This window comes from Agelaius tricolor, unplaced genomic scaffold (assembly GCF_023055355.1).
Source record: "Agelaius tricolor isolate 1412-34295 unplaced genomic scaffold, bAgeTri1.0.p SCAF_9, whole genome shotgun sequence".
Taxonomy (NCBI): domain Eukaryota; kingdom Metazoa; phylum Chordata; class Aves; order Passeriformes; family Icteridae; genus Agelaius; species Agelaius tricolor.
Genome location: NW_027269269.1, coordinates 1150161 through 1167820, shown reverse-complemented (window position 1 = coordinate 1167820; position 17660 = coordinate 1150161). Strand labels below are relative to the sequence as shown.

At 40.4% G+C, this 17660-nt stretch overlaps 1 protein-coding gene across 2 annotated transcripts in view; it reads left to right on the top strand.

Annotated features, from left to right (window-relative positions):
- Positions 1-3854: 3854 nt before the first annotated feature.
- B3GLCT (beta 3-glucosyltransferase) overlaps positions 3855-17660 on the top strand; it is a 46229-nt gene continuing 32423 nt past the window's right edge. The window contains exons 1-4 of one of the 2 annotated variants that reach the window (XM_071433964.1): positions 3855-4087; positions 12009-12070; positions 14358-14397; positions 17338-17447. In XM_071433964.1, the coding sequence (XP_071290065.1) occupies positions 4000-4087; positions 12009-12070; positions 14358-14397; positions 17338-17447 (300 nt within the window). In that variant the 5' untranslated portion in view covers positions 3855-3999. The remainder of the gene's footprint in view (positions 4088-12008; positions 12071-14357; positions 14398-17337; positions 17448-17660) is intronic. The other variant, XM_071433965.1, reaches the window with a different exon arrangement.

Sequence of the window (17660 nt, the reverse complement as noted above, 5' to 3'; positions counted from 1 at the left end):
CTAATAACAGCAGTCTCTATCGTGAAAAATTGCTTGGTTGAACTCTGTTCCTGGGATTCCTCACTGCAGCCTCACACCAGTTCTCTATAAAGCTTTGATTGAAGGCTCCATGACTTGGCTCAAATGGAGTCCTCAAATTTTAATTAAGAACAAGCCCTTCCCAGGTTAACCCAGGAAGAAGAGAGACTAAACTTAGACTACACTGTGGACTGCCACAGGGGTTGACTGGAGCACTGAGTTCCCTCAGTGATTTGGTTGTCAGATTTACAGCATGCACGTGCTGGTACTGCAATGTTATCAGTTCTCCCAAGCAAGATGGGGCAAGTCCCAATACTGAGTCATGTTTGGAGTGTAGGGGGCTTTCCCTGCTGCTGCAGGTTTCTCCCAGAGAGATCTGTTTGGGGTGGTCCAAAGGGGACAAGCTAGTGTAGTTCAGATCTGAGTGCTGCAGAGAATCAGAGCTCCCCTGCTCGAGCTCACTGCCTAGTGTTTGACAAATGTAGGTGTATTTCCAGGGTATCAGTATTTTAGGGTACATAATAATGGACTAGAACTGGCATTGAATTACTGCCTTGAGTACCTGAAAGCTGAGAATCTCTGTTTCCAGATGTATGTTGTAATTTAAAAAGTAATTGTGTGGTTCCAAACTCATTGGGATTGGTTTTGCTCGTTTCCACAGGATTAGTCATCACTTAAAGTTATGCCCGTCCTTAGGTAAGTTCCTCAGTAGGACAGAGGGATCCAATTGCAGAAGCCTGAAGAAGAGCTGGAACAGAACTTCACTTGTGATTTGCAGGGCTGTCTCTGACAGAGGTTTTCTGCCCAACCTATTGAAAGAAACTACAGAAACTCTCATTCCTGGATGAAACCTTTCTAGATGGCTAAAAGAACAAAGTAGCTGCAGTCAAGATCTCTAACTCAATAATTGCTGTTGTGTCTGGTTCATAATTTCTCTGTTTCCCCACCTTTTAGTCCTTCTATAGAAAGAGATGACAGAGCCACAAGGGTATCTGGAGGCACTGCTGCAATGCCTGCACAAAGAGCAAGCTACCTTTGAGCCATATGCCAGCCTTTGCATTGGATATGCATCTATCTATCTATCTATCTATCTATCTATCTATCTATCTATATCTATCTATACCTGCCAGCATTTATTTGTATTTGCAGCCCCTCCTTTTCTAATCTCAGAGGTGAGACAGCAGCAGTGCTACATTTGTATATTTAGGAATCTAAAATATATGTAATACTATAAAGAAAGGAGGCTTGCTGGTGTTTTAAACCTCTGTGTTCCTTAACAGAAAGTTCATTATTTTCAACTTTCCTGAGATGGAAATTCTCAGTGGGGTAGTAAGAATAACAAACACAATCTGAGAGTGTAAGTAGAGTACAAGGCAGGAAAAAGCTTTATTTCATACTTCCTCCTCACAGATCTAAATATAAGATTTAAAACACTTAAGTGCTATTTTTCTTAACAGTTGGAGAACACCATGTTTCATGGTAGAGTTTCATATTTCTTGGGGGTTGCTACAATGGAATTTTTCTTACATTTGTGACAAGTCAAAACACTTATTACATCAAAGCAAAAGGCTGGGTTTTTTTTTTCCTTACAGACTCACTGCATGGGGAAACATTGGAACATGGGATTATCTTAACCATTTTGAAAGTGAAAAGTCTTATGTTTATCCCAGATGTTGTAGGCATGATCCTTGTCATGCAAGTTCTTAAAGAAAGAAGCACAAAACAGAGAAGTGGAAGAAAGGGTGGGAAATGCTGCTGAAACTTATAAGAAAAACCAAGTAAATGCAGATATACATGTTAAGCAAAAGGTTTCATGTATTTTATATTGTTGTAGTTCTGGAAATGGAAGGATAACTTTATACTTTTCTCTTATTTTTTTCCTCCTAATGATGAGCATGCACATAAAATCAGAAATAGTATGTAAGTTTCTACTTAGCTGGCATCAGAATTATTATTCTTGAGGCCGGTAATTTATTTAGTGAGTTGGAATGTCAGCAACAAGCAGTTGTACTGTAAGGCACATAACAAGCTGTTGTTCATGCTTGTGCCTCATTTTCCCTTCTCTTGGGATATCAGGGGTGTGTGTTTAGAAAATACATAAAGCAGGTTGAGAACTGCAAAGAAGTCTGGCTAACATGTTTCTATTGCGAGAGTTTTAAAGGAAAGTGTGAGGTCTGCTACCAAGTTACTGTGATATAGATGTGCTTGCCTGAGGTTGCAGTGGGAGTGTGTTCATCACTGTGAAAAGGTTTCCATTCATCTTCACTATCACTTCCCTGGCATATTTAAGGTATCCTGTTGTAACCACTTGACCTTGAGGAAAGGAATGCCATAGATCTAAAGGTTGCAGTGTTTTGAAGAAAGATCCAAGTTGGGTCCCGTGCTGTTTGGCCTTGCTGGATTAAAAATAGTTCATTGCTGACTTGGACTCTTCACCATTTTTCTCCAGTGAAGTCAGTGCATATTGAATGGTTGGGTTGCTAGGAGGGGTCTGTGTGAAAAGTATTTGATGGGAAAATGTGTAGAAATAGACCTGGCTGGAATTCATGTTTACATGTAGCCAGCATGAAAGGAATTGTTACATAGGGACACTAGGTGTTACACTCAAAATCATGTTGAAGAGCAAAGAAGAAGCACACCTTATATGTCAAGAACTTTTTGTTTCTTGCTACTATAGTTGAAGTGTGAAATTCTAATAATTATCAATACAGATCTAATTGCTACAGAAAAAAGAAAGAATATCATTGCGCTGAAAATTTTCTACACACTGCTGAGTTTCTAGCCCTATCACTGCTTGCCTTTTTGAGGCTTCTCTAGGTCTGAAGGGCAGTAGTTTAATTCTGGGGTGTATGGGGGAACTTATAGCAAGTTGTTAACATGTGGTGTGCTTCACTAGGACAAATCTGACATTCCCATGGATGGTTTCTTCTTACTTGCGCCAGGATTCATGTTGGGGCATTTTTTTGTTTACTAGCAAGGCTTCACATTCTTGATCTTTCTTCTTTGGTCTGTGGCTCTCTTATATCCAAATTTACTGTCTGAATCATGACATATAGGCACGTTCGAATCTACTTTGTCTTCTGTGCTGCCCCTAAAACCAGTTTTGTGCAGCTCCAGGTCTGCATTTCTTTAGCCAAATAGGGTGAGTCATTTTAGCTGTGGAGTCTCCAGTGCCAAGGCTGTGCTCCAGATCCCATGCCTGTACTCCATGCTGCACCCCATGTCCACACTCCTGGTCACACAGGTAGTTTAGGAAAGGCTATCTGAAGGTGCCGTGCGCTCTCTTGGGTAAGGGTTTGTGAGGGTTGGTCTAGAGATGAATTAGGTCCCTTGCTTTGGTGGATGAGGTTCCTGTTGGAGCGCTGGGTAACATTTCACAGAATAACAGAACCAATTAGGTTGGAAAAGACCTCTGAGATCATTGAGTCCAACCCACGACTGAACACCACCATGTCAACCCCACCACGGCAGTCTTTCATTAAGCACCTCCAAAGCCGGTGACTCCACCACCTCCCTGGCAGCCCGTTCCAACGGCTGGTTAAGAAGAGTTGATGGCTAAGGAGAGCTGTGCTTACTGTGCTTATTTGGGGCAGGATGCTCACTCCCGGTCCCGGGGGTGGCGGGTGTCCCGTGACGAGCGCCCCGGGAGCGCGGGGAGCCGCGGGAGCGCGGGGCGCTGCCTCTCCCGCTGCTGCCGCCAGAGGGCGCCGCGGCCGCCGAGCGCCTCCCCCCGCTGCCGGCGCTGGCGGCCGGTCCTGCCGGGAGGAGGGAACGGGAAGGCGGCGGCAGCGGCAGCAGCAGCAGCAGGAGGAGGAGGAGGAGGAGAAGAAGGAGGAGAAGGGCGGGCAGGCAGGCGGCGACCGCGGCACCGCCACCAGCCGGAGGCCGCTCGCCCGCGCTCCTGCGGCAGAGGCGGGCAGCCGGGCGCACCGTGCCCTCCGCTTCCTGGCCGCGCCGTGCGGCTCCGCGGCCCCCGCCAAGATGTCTCGGGAGCCCGGCTGCAGCCGCTGGCTCCTCTTCGCTGCCTGCGCCCACCTCGTCTACCTACTCCCGCCGCTCCGCGCCCGGGGTGAGTGGCGGGGGCCGGGCCGGGACGCCATGGCGAGGTGAAGGGAGGAGACCCGGGACGCTCGGCCCCTCCGAGGAGGGGATGGAAGGGAGGAGGGCACGGAGAGCTCGGAGTGGCGCCGGAGCCGCCGCCGCCGCTGTTTTTCCCGGCCGCTGTGTCCCGCCCGGCGCGGAGGCGGGCGGGGAGCCGAGGTGCCCCGTTCCCGAAGTTTGTTGGCGATCCGGACTGGAGCGCGGCCGGGCGGCGCGGGGTCCCTGCGCGGCCCCGGCTGCGGGGGCAGCGCCGAGAGCGCCTCCCGCCCCCGGGGCGGGGTGCGGGGCCAGGGGTGCGGGCAGGGACAGCCCGCGCCGGGGAAACCGGCCCTGGGAGCCGGAACAGCTTCGCGGAGCTGCCGAGCCCAGCGCGGAGCACTCGTGCTTGTGTCTGCGCCGCACTGACGGAGTGCTCTGCTCAGGGCGGGGGGAAAGGTAAAACCGCCCGCCTAAAATGCCAGCCGAGAGGAAGGAAACGTATTACTCTGTTTTAGAGATGTTCTTCATGTGTCTAGTCAGCTGGGAGAAGATGAAAAGAGAAGGATTATTAGAATGTCAGAGACTGGGTTGCTACAGGCTCCTGGAGTTGGGAGCTGTTGGCGTGAGTGTAAGGCAGAAGTAAATGTTTACATCTGTTCTCTTTCTCATTATTTCTATTCCTGAATATTTCCATCTCTTTCAGCGTAGGCTTGTCAGCTTATTGTGAGCCTTTGGATTTGATTCTCTTCCACTGCTATGGCTTGTGCATCAAAATCATGCAGGGGAAAACTGGTGCTAATAAATCACAATTCCAGCAAAGTAAAACTGTGATATTTTGGTTTTCCTTCTGCTAAACACTTTTCCTTTCACAGACACAGCTTAGTTTTTGGAGAGTGCTAATACTCTACAGCTCTTCCTAAAGCAGCATTTCATTCTTTCCAGGATGAGTAGTTTTGCTCTAGTAGGTATTATAGCACTTCTGATGGCAAACAGATTGTAATCACAGAGAATAGCAGATTCAGTTTTTCCCATATCTGTATTTATTGTACATGCATAGATACCTACCCTACATGCAGGTAGAAAGCAGAAATGGAAACACTTGTGCTCTTGTTTAGTAGGTCTTGATTAATCCTTGTATGGGATTTATTCACCAGAAGCTTCCTGCAGTATCGTGGTTTTCTTTTGGTTTTTTAATACCCGTTTTTGTTGCTGATCTGTCCTTTCCCAAATATCCCATGCTTTTGAGATGGCCTGGGTAGTAAATTTGTTCTTCGAAAACAGAAATAATTGGAATTGCCTTCCACAGAAGCAAACAGTTTGTCTGTCAGTAGTTGGGTAATTTCATAAATTCCAGCTTGCAAGTGGCAGCTTACAGAATGGGAAAATGTATTCAGATGATTTTGTATGGAGTAGCTTCTAGGCAATCAGAAGGGATCATGATGATGCTTGTTCTTCTACTGTTTTTGCTTGCCTTTTATAAAGATAGTGGTGTACACAGCACTCATTTAGCCATTCCAGTGGTTCAAAGTGGTGATTTCAGCTGCCTTCTTCCCATATGTGCCATTTGTGTAAAGAAGTATAAGTAGTTGCTTTTATTTTATGAAAAGCTTCAGATGCTGCAAATTTGCTTGCATCACCCTCTCCTCTTCCTCCTCCCCCTGCTCTCTCCCCATTTTGTGCTGATGAATCTGTAATACATTCTTATCTGGCTAGACCAGAGTCTTTGATGCTGATAGGGTGGCAACTGTGAAGAAATACTATAAAAGCTTGCATATAAATACACAGAATTAATTTATAGTGCTCGCAGGCTGTCTCATAATGGAAGATCCCATCTCTTTGACTGACAATATCAGTGCAGATTTTGTCTGCAATCATGTCAATTCATATAGTGTTATGTTCTTTGAAAACTTGTAAGGGGGAAGAAACCCAACCAAAACAAAAATAGGCCTTTCATTAAATTATTACTAGAAGTGTAAAGAAATTCTGTTTTAAATGTTTTCTCTACTGCATACAATGTAATTTCTGTCTGTCATTATTTGAAGTGGTTTTTATTATCACAGTTTTGCCATACATTGTCATAGAATTGTTATTTCTTTGTAGTTCATTGAAACTGACCCCCAGCTCAGCGAGGTGGTTGGAACAACACTGGGGTCAGTCAACCTTGAATCAGACTGTGAAAGAGGAATATAACAGGAGTATTGCTTTTCTGTCTCAGGTGGATTAGTCTGTGAAAGCAAAGAGTTAACTCCTCAAGTTTAACATCCTTGGTACTTCAAGGACATATAATTTTAAACATTTGGAAGTTGTTTATGCATGAAAGAATATTACCAAAGAAAGGATTGCTTCTACATATAAAATGTGATCTTGTATAATTGTATGCATTTATACAGTGTATTGTGTTTTAATGCTGCAGTCTTTACATCCATTTTTCTATCCTGCACATATTCTTGCAGTTTGGTTGCTGAAAAATGAAAATAATTGCTGAGTTTTACATTCTAGTGTTACAAGCAAGTCTATTTACTTATTAAAATTTTAATGGAAATAATGGAACACTTGACAAAAATAAATAAGAATTGAAAGAATTGAACAGGAATTCTCATATTACATGTCCAGGTTTTGAATGGATCCAAAAATGTTGTCTAGCTTTTCCAGCGGATTCTAGTCATGCTCTCAAAAGACATAAAGATAAGACTGGTGGTAATATAGAACTTTAAAGTCTGTCTAAAATTTCTTTCCTTTTCTTATCCTCAGTTCTTGGCCATTTAGCAAAAGGAGGGGAGGACTGGTGATTGACACGTTCTGCTTGTGCCGGATGACACAATGTTAATGCACATTAACATGTGTTAACCTTCAGAGTACACAATGCATTAAATAATGAAGTGGCAAATACAAGATTACAGTTGCATTTAAGATGATGCCTTGCTGGTTTTTCCCTGCTTTGGATAGCTTTGTTTGCAAGAAACTGTATAGTTAATCACCCTGGTCTTTTGGTTACTGTGGTAGCTACAGGGCTTGAACTTTTACCAGCTTGTAACTTTCTTCCTGCAATGAATTTTCTCTGTGGTCTGTGGCAAGTCCAACTGAAGTATGCTTACTTTGTATTAAGAAACACAAAAAGGGCCTGGGGAAATTCTGGATTTTTCAAAGGTACCTCTAGCTCCAGAGATTGATATATGCTTTAGGGTGTTATACTGAAAGAAATCCATTACAATTGTCTGAATTAATAATGACGTTTGGGCATGAAAAGTTACTGGTTTGTAATAGTAGCATCTGATAGCTCCTAGACATAGGTCATCCTTCTTTGTCCATGTATGCCTTGCACACAACAAAAATATATCCTTCTTACAGAGAATTTATAGTTTCTGCCTGTGTTGTACAAGTGGCCTGGCCATGAGCTGCATCAGTGGTCCACTCCTGGGAGCATCTTTTTCAGAAACCTCTTGAAAGTGAATTGCACGTGAATGAATTAATCTTGGAGTTGTCCAGTTGTGCCAAGGCACTGTATTTTCTACCTACCCTGTGGTCCCTTTGTTGATATGTTGTAGGCCAGATAAACTTACCATGTTCTTTTCCTGCTGCCCTTTTCCCAGTAAATCCTTAGAAGAGGATATTTATTTCCATGCTGAGAGATCTGGTTGCTTAGCCAGAAGAGTCTTGGCCACAGCTGACTGCTGAAGACTGCTTTATCAAATTAGATGTGCACAACAGATTTGCCAATCAGGTGGAAGAGTGTTGCTAAGATAAATTCATGCAGTCTCTGTGCATGAAAAACTTCACTACTGTCGGGTGAAGACTCTTGAGGCTTTTTTGGTGGTGTCTTCAGGGGTCTGTTAGTCTCTTTTGTGAATGGTTTCTCAGTAGTTTAAAAATAGTCTGAACAGTTCTTGTCTTATTAAAATGTATTAGCTGGAAAGAGTCTTCCTGATATACTTAATGTAAAAGATACCAAGTCATTTTAATGTGTTTAATTGTTGAAAAAGGAGGGGAAGCTGCCTTAGTGAAATCGCAAGGAATTAAGAATAATGATATAGCAAGAGACTTTAGCATTCATTTCTTGTATTGGTTTGTTGAATAAATTATATGTGTGAGTGTTGAAATTGCACTGTGTGACAGGGTCAGAGCTGGTTGGTTTTCAGGGCTCTTGTTCTACAATAATGATCCATCCCCACATGCAGGAAGGCAGGCAAAGATGGCAGGAGGCCCACATGCACAAACAGGAGCTCCTGAGAAAGCTCAAACATAAGAAAGGAAGCACACAAGAGATGGAAATACAGTCAGGTAACATGGAGACATTGTCTGAGAGTGCAGGTATGCCATTAGGAAAGCCAGGGCCCACCTGGAGTTGAATCTGATGAGAGATTTCAACTTGTGAAAGGTAAGGAAAAGGGCTCCTGCAGGTGTATCAGCAAAAGGGAGACTAGGGAAAATAATAATAGGCCTTCTTATGAATGGAGGGCAGGGTTAAAAGAAGGACATGAAAGAGGGCAAGGAACTTGGAACCTTCTTTGCCTTGATCGATTATATTAAGACTCACCTTCAGCAAACCCAGGCCCCTGAAACTCATGAGAAAGTCTGGAGCAAAGAAGAGTTACTCTCTCTGGAGGAAGACTGGTTTAGAGAACATTTAAACAAACTGGACATACAGAAGTCCACAGGACCTTATGGCGGGCTCATACAAGAACTGGCAGAGTTTGATGATGTCAGTGCAAGACTTGATAATCTTTGAAAGGTGGTGGTGACTGGGGGAGATTCCTCAGGACAAGAAGAACATCGCCCTGGTCTTCTAGGAGGGCAAGGATAAGTTGGCTAGTGGTACCTCAGTCCCTGGGGAGGTGGTGGAGCAAATAATCCTCAGTATCACTGCCAAACAAGGAAGGATAAGACAAACATATGAAGGACAAGAGGGTGACTGGGAGAAGCCACCATATTTTTATGAATGGGCACTCATGCTTACCAACCCAAAGGGCTTCTGTGATGACATGACTGCCTTCACGGATGTGGGGAAAACAGTGGGTGTTCTTCATCTCATCTTCAGCAAGGAGTTTGAGCTCAATCCTGTCTCCTGTAATGTCATAACAAACTGATGGAAGTATGGGCTATGCCTGTGGACAATGAAGTGGATAGAAAGCTGGCTGACTTGGTGGGCTCTGATGAGTGGCATGGTGGCTCCAGTAGTGTTTAACCTTTCATTAACAACAGTGGGGTGTGCACCCTCAGGGAGTTTGCAGAGGATGAAGTGTGCAGGGGGAGTTGATGGCACCAGCTGGTGATGCTGCCATTCAGGGGGAGCTCGGCAGGCTGGAGAAGCAGGCAGACAGGAAACTTGGGAAACCGAGTTCAGTGAAGGGAAATATGAAACCTGGCCTCTGACAAAGAGGCACCCCGTGCTACATTGCACATGGGGGGCACATTGTCTGGGAAACAGCTTTGCAGGGAAGGACTTGAGAGTCCAGGCATGCAGCAAACTGGTCCTGCACCAGCAGTGTGCCATCGGGGCAAAGATGGCCAGCAGCCCCCTGAGCTGCAGGGGGAAGAGTTGGCAGCAGGGCAAGAGGGGTGACCCCTCCTGTCTGCTCAGCACTGTGTGACACACCTGGGGTGCTGCATCCAGATCTGGGCTCTCCAAGAGAGACATGGACATACTGGAGTGAGTCCAGGAAAGGACCGTGAACATCATTAATAGATTGGGACCCCTGATAGACAAGGAGAGGCTGAAGGAGCTGGGGCTGTTTAGCTTGGAGAAAAAAAGGTTCAAGGAGAAGTTCCAATATGTAAATACCTGGTGGGATGCAATAAAGAAGATAGACCCAGACTGTGGTACTTAACAGGACACAAATCAGTTTACACAAATTGAAATACAGGAAATTCTGTTTGAACACAATTACTTCTTTCTTTGGTTTTTGTTTATTTTGTTGTTTGGGTTTGATTTTATTTGTTTTTTTTTAGTTAAGAATAAGCACTGGAAGAGGTTGCTCAGAGAGTTTATGGAGTCTGTTGTAGGAAATAATCAAAACCTAACTAGACAAGGTCCTAAGGATCCAGTTCTGGGGGTTTGAACTAAATGACCATTAGGGATCCTTTCCAACCTCAACAAATCTGTGGTTCTGTAATACCAGGATGAATAGGTTGTTTAATTAATTCCCTGAAGAGCTTTATCTGTGCTCTCAAAGATGTGATGTGAAATAGGTGATCTGATTATTGTTTGATTTGTTTCAAGGATCACGTGTGTTAATCTTTTATAAAGCTTAGGAGCAGTATGGCATGGGTTATTGAATGCACTGTGGTCACAGAGGCAGCATCTCTTGTCAGTCACAGTTGTCTTAGGTTTCATGTGTAATTCCTCAGGTGCATATTAAAAACTGAAAATTAGGCTTGTGAATAAGCTGAATTCATGAGGTGACACTTCTTCAGGTTAATGCTACATAATTAATACATTTCCTGGAATAAGGATGTTATGTGTTGATCTTACAATTAGGATTGTGCCAAGAAGAAGGTGTGGATCTGGTTTGTGTAGGGGAAGTTATTCCTTGTCTGAATCTGTAAATACTGTTATATTGGGAGACAAGGAGGAAAATGACCTTGAGGTTTGCTCAGTTGGTTAGTTCCTGCTGCTCATAACATGGATTCAATCCCTGTATTGGCCATTCCTTTGAGAGTTGTGGGTCCCTTCCAAGTTAGAATATTCTGTGATTCTGATTTATGACCACCATGAGTCTGCTGTGGTAGAATGATTTTTGGAATGTCTGGATCTAGCTGTGTGGTTTGAGATGCAGGTTAATCAGGATCTGAGATGTCACTGTGAACCTCAGCTCCTGGACACTTGATGAAATTTGATCTCCAGCTGGAAGAGCGTAATGCTGTAGGTGTTCAGAGATGGGGCACCCTAGACCAGGACAATCTTGTCTTGCTGTCCTATAGTGTAGGTTTCTAGTGCATCAAGGGAATGATAATGGCTAACAATTCACTCTGAAGTCAATTTCAAGCAATAAATAATTTAAATTTGTCGTGAGACAATCCACTTGAATCTGTTTTCCGCCCCAGTTTTTAAGAAAGCCATCAATTTGACCATGAAGAATAGTATCTTGAATTCCTTCCAAATTGTAACAATTTGCTTTCATTTGCATCTCTTTAGAGCTTTTAAGGAAAGGATTTCTTAAGAAGAATCTTAGCAAGGCTTTCTTATGTTAAATGGAACTACTTTTACAAATGAGCAGACTGAGACAAATTAAGTGACTACATCAACAACAAAAAAAGTAGCACCAGAACCCATTTTATGATTACTTTTTCTAATACAAACCAGAAATGTATGCAAAGGGTGGTGTCACTATAAATAGTTTAAGATAATGCTACTTCTGTGCAGATTAGTTCTGTGGGGTCCCTTTTCTTTTTGTAAATATTTATTTGGGTTCTCATACATTTGCAAGTTTGAATGTTGTTTAAAGGTGGCTTTTAAAGCCTGTGATAGGCATCTTCACTTTTGATAGAAATTTCTGTCAGCCACTGTAAGTTTCTGTGGTTCCAAGAGAAGCTTTGGTATTCCAAACTTTAACCTAAAAACAGTGCACTGCAGGTCTCCCATGTGGTAGCACATTAGGCTGTTACCAAGTGAGCTACTGGACTGAACAGATTTTTTTTAAGGGATTTATTTGCCTTGAAGCCAAGAAAAATTGGCTTCATATCAGAGTGATTTTTTTCAGTGATGGTGTGGGACTTGTCATGCAGCAAATATATAAATTCCATAAGAACAGACTCTCCTGTTCACAAAGATTATTACAAATACAGTATAATTTAATGTGAAAAATCTACCTAAATGATGGAGGGGGAGAGGGGTTGGGTTTTTTTGCTGCAGAACTTCATCAGTTGTGAAAGTGAGCTCCTGTAATATGAAAGAAGTCTGTTTTTTCTTTCAGCTTTTGCTGTAAGTGTAGTTTCTGAAGGTGCAGAAGATGAGACTGAACTTCCAGTGCTGCAGGTAATAAATTTTAGTTGCAAGAGCAGGAACATTTTACAGACATTATGAAATAAACTGGAGTAGATCTGAGCAAAAAGCCTAAGATCTGTGGCATTGATTATTTTAATTATTGACTTCAGTAGTACCAAATTTCATGTGTTGTGTTTTTGTTCTAGGTCATATAAGTTCTTAGTACTATAGCTGTTGAGAAAAGTTTTTGAGTACATAACCTTTATTAATTCAAAGTTTTTGAGTGTATAAACTTTATTAATTCAAATTAATTCATTTTCCTTCCTTCTTGGTTTTGTTAAATATAGAATACATTGAGAGGGAAATGGCTGCCTCTCTGCCAAATTAGCATTATTACATATTACCACTCAGGTCACGGCTCAAGCAAAGCTCGTGTATGAAATTTCAAATTAACCAGATGAGGAGAGCTAATGGTCAGAGCTAGCCCTAGCTTTAAATAGCATCCTGAGTGTTAGGTGTGTATGCATGCCTGTCCTTTCACAGACTTCTGACTACCATTTTTATATGAGTACATATTTGTAACAGATATTTGTGTATGTATAAAAGAAATGTAAGGGAGGAAAATAAAAAAAACTAGAATGAATCAATAGTTAGAATCTATAGCTGCCATTTAGATCTAGTGATTTGACATCAAGTACAATAGCAGTACAGTCAGAAGTATATATTTCGAAATAATTTTTGGTTTTGATGATGATTGCTATAACTACAGTAATTTTTCTAGGTGAAAAATATCCCTATTGCAAACTGCTGATCTGCCACAGTGTCTGGGAGACTGTTGTCATTCTGTTGTCATTACTGATAGATTGCTGTTTGTTAAATTCCATTACTGTCGCAATCCAGCTGTTACCTTCTTATATAGGATATAATTTATGAAGGCTTTCCTAATATTTTAGAGTTTCAAAACCTCCCCTCAGATGAGAAGCACTCAGAGGTGCTTCCTAGACCTCTTCAGGCCAAAATACCTTTTTTTCCTTTTTTAAAAAAAATAATACTAACAGGACTATAACAGGCAACAATTGTTTTGTGTTTTAATAAAAGTCATTTTAAATATGGCTTATTCTTCACACAGTGTACCACAAAACACATAGGTTTTTGTTTGCATGGAAAATCAATCTTCCTGTGTTTTTTCTGATACAGGTTAGCTTTGAATGTTAACTGTGCTATATAACGACAGTGTTGTATATAGATATCAAAATAAGTTAATTTTATAACACATATTTTAAACTTTATTGACCCAGGCAGCAGGAAAAGGATCATAAGAATGGATGCAGTTGCAGTCATTTTTGGAAAGGTTTTACAGATGGCTACCAGGGAAGTTGGAGCTTATTCATTTCAGTGTAAAAGTCAGAGGAAAGATCATCTGATTCAAGTAAAGCTAGAAGGATTACATACATCTGATATTAAAAAAAAGGAAGAGGGCTCAGTATTTAGAAATAGAACTTGTCTCAAGGGTAGGAAAACATGTATGAGCTTATTACTGAGGAAATGTATGGCATTTCTATCTGAAGGTCTTAAAACCCTGGAACCGAGATAGGTCTTACAATATTCTTGTGCAATTAGTAAAGATGAGTTTGATTTTCCTGTGGACAAACCAGAGCACTGGGCTGCTGTCACCTGGGATAGGTTGTGCAACAAATGGAGGCTCTGTTTTCCTTCCTACAACTTTCTAAGGCAGTGCAGAGATACCTGATGTTTGTCATACCTGAGTAAATTCCAGTGGAGTGATGTTATGTGCAACAACCTATTGATATTTGTCTTGATATGAATTGCATTTGAGTCTTCCTTTAAGAATTGGCAGAAGATAGATTTGATAGATAGAATTGATAGATTCCTTTAGTTTTGATAGAAGCTTGATAGTAGATTAAATTAATAGAGTGTGTTGGGTTTTTTCCCACACTGAACAGTTGTGTTTTTATTGTAGAACTCCATATTCCAAACCTAGTGCTCAGGAAATACATAATAAAGAAAAAAAGACACTGTTAGTAATAATTTAAAGAGCTCTGGTATAAATTGATTAATGGAAAAGCATTTTCTCTTTTTTTTTCTTACTCTTACTGTATTTTCTGAGTAATAGTATGCAAGCATATAGGATATCTCCTGCAATTCTTGATGATGAATAACATTTTACTTTATTTTTCATATTCGTTTTTGAGTTAAAACCTCTATGTATACATTTATAATCTGATGAGTGCTTTGACTCCCAGTGTGCTTCTGTAGAAATATTTGAGGCTTTGTGTATATTCTTACTTGGTTTTTTTTTTTTCTTTCTTTCTTCTAGAACTCTGAAAAAAGTAGAACAATTAGTAAAATAGGCAGAGGTAAGTAGAGTATAGGGCTGTTTCACAAATACTTTTTTTTTCTTTGTTCATGTAGTCTCATCAAACAGAAAATTCTAAATCTTTAATTGTACTTGCAATTCTTGTAGTTTTCTGTGAACATGTGCACTTGCACTGTGAAAAGGATTAATTGCTTTTTATAGTGCACTATAGTTTAAAATAAAATTTTTTTATACTTAGCTGTTCTTGTAACACTTTAAGATGAAACTGAATTTTACTATTCTGCTAGGCTCTAACTGTACTTCTAATAACTAAGGTTATTGTAAATTGCTTGTAACAAATTATAATTACTTTGTAATATCTAGAAGCAAGTATTTAAGAAACACGTCAAACATTAATAGGTAGAATAGTGGTAAAACCACTTCTTGCTGCTGGACAAGTGATAAATAATGAAAATAAAAATTCTGCAAGGTTCTGTGTTCTCTGAAGACCAGTCTGATGTCCTTCTGGCAAAAAGTTAACAGACCTGACTTGCACTGTAACTGTGGACTTTTCACTCTGCTAAACCCTCAGGACTTGGCTCTGCCTGTTCTAAAAGGACCCAGCTTAATTATGACTGTCTTCTGGCATTTCCTAATGTAGTATTTGTCAATGCTGTGAGGGTATGAGGAGCACTGGAGAAAGTGAGGGGTTTTGTGGTGTCTTTCTTATTATTACTGTTAAAAAAATGTAGGGGATTAGAAGGACTGCTGGTCTGATGCAATACATCATTTTTTTTGCCTCTTCATAATAAAGTTTTTTTGGTTTGAGGTTTGTTTTTTGGATTTTTTTTTTTTTTTTAGGTCTTTTAACCCATTTCTATAGGTAAAATGTAGAGGCTTGAAACAATGTAGTTCTTGAGGGTTCTTAGTTCCTCTGATATTTCATTCTTCTCTTTTCAACTGTTATATACAGATCAGTAGCACTTTTGGAAATTAATCTTTCAAAAGACTGTTCTTTATTTTGCTTCATTAGGTGTTTCTCAACTTGAGAAACAATTGAGGTAGTCAATATTGTAACTATTCTCTGTTGACATTTTCATACACTGAATATGTCTTTTTACTAAGTACTTTAAACTACCTATAGCACAGGAAACTATTTCCATTTGATTTAATCATCAAAGTAGATGTTATCTCACTCCTACAAAGTATGCTAGTGTGGAATATCACAGGTGTTGTTAAATGTGCCATAAGGGAAACTAAGTGTAGTTCAGATGCTTCCATATCTGTAAATATACTGGTACTAAAACAGCAATTACTAAAAACAAGGTAGTGTTTGCTTTTTGTCTCTGTAGGAGTTTTTGGGGTTGTGCATGTAGATTTAGTCCTTTGACTCTCATTAGCATCAACAAAGTGTAGTTTCAGTTTTCACACTGATTTTAATTTTTGCACAGGAAATGTAGCAAAGATCTTGCTAGGTAGCAATTAGTTGCTATTCAGAAGTTTTTATTATGCATGGGATTTTTAAGCAGTTTGTTTGGTGGTTCACAGCATGAACACTGTTGATTCCTACACTGTGTGGGAAAAATGTGAAATGAATACTGATATCTAAACTAATGCTTATTCCATCTCTTTAATATATCACCAGAAACCTCATTCAATTTGACAATTGTCTTGATGAATAAGCTAATAAATGGAGGGAAAATAATATTGAGGGAAAAGTAGAAAAACATCTAACTGCAGCTTTGAGCTGTCACAGGTCTAAATTAACAAATAACTGTTCAAAGCAACAAAGCAATGTAATCAATCCTCAGGTGTTGGACACAGCAATCTTCTCATAGCCTTAGTGCAGATAATTAATGCTCTTTCTGTTCACAATGTTTTCCTTGTGATCCTTCTTCATGGACTCAGTTTTACTCTTTTTCCTTGTGATTACTTCTTTCCTTCTTAGCACTTTCCTTCTTCCTTGGTTTTTTTTTGGTGTGAACTTAATTCTCTCCCTCTCCACAATTTTCAACATTCTATACAGATCTCCTGGGCATTAGTTTCTTTCCTTGTGGCACTGTCTCAAGTTATTATTTTCTGAGTTTCCTGGTACACTTTCTACACATTATCTGTAAAGTTCAGCCTTTTGTGACCAAGCAATCCTCCTCACTGATTGATGCTTAGTTAATGGTCTTGAGTGGGTTAAACAGCATAGATCAAACTTGCTAAGAGTTCTGGAAAAGGCATCTGTCCTCTTCCTTTTATTGTCTCATCCTCTGTTGTCTGCTGTGCTCTGCTTCTGAATGGGATCATATTTTCCTGTTTTCTGATTTCCAAGTATTGAAGGATTATTATCAAGAAAATTTGGCTACCTGCTTCATCATCTATTTGTATTTTACAATAGGCACTTTTATAATCCATAAATGTTTGCAAAGCTACTTCACTATTTTCTTTTAAATTTCTCTCAGTCTTCTCTCCTGTTTAAACTTTTTAGTTATGATTCCTTTAAACACTGTGAAGACACATGTGATATATTGGTGCTGTCATATTAGATAAGGGTATCAGCTCAGTGTTCTTGTGTATGTGTCTCTCAACCTGATGTTTGTTTCTGGGGAGGATTTTAAACTCTTTCTTTGGGAAGCAGCTTTTCTGTTTCATGTTCATGTGTTTCCTGGTGAGGGGAGATGCTGGTCTGTGACAAACACCTTTTAACTCTGGTTACAAGGAGTGCTGGTGTCTTGGAGAAAAAGCAACCTCATGAATGTGGCTGCTGTTATCTGCTGCACATCTTCCAGTCATGCCATGCTCTTTTTAAATGAAACTGGAAAAGGGCTGGTTTGGATTTTTGTGTGTGTGTGTGTTAAATAATGCCTTTTTACTACTTCATGAAATATTTATATAATTAAAGGAGTATTACTGTGTAATAGATTCCTACATACACCTGAGTTCTCAATAACTTTGGAGCAAATCAGAAAATAATTTCTTTTATCTTTAAATCTTCTTATTTTCTTGTTTACAGAATTAAAAGGAATTGTATTTGTCATCCAGAGTCAAAGTAATTCTTTTCATTCCAAGAGAGCAGAAGATCTAAAAAGAGATATTTTGAAACAGGCTGTAGATCTTGGAAAGGTAAGTTGAGATAATATTAAGTGCACCTTGTTATATATTCTGTTGCCGCATTTTACTAAAAATATTGGGGTTTGTTGTGCCTTTTTTCAAATCCATTCTATTTCTTTTCTAATTGCTTTTTGTGTGCTTATAGAAAACTATTTCAGTGGTTATCTACTGATTGTACACTGTGATTTATCACTACTTTAATTTCAACTATCAATCTTTTTGTGT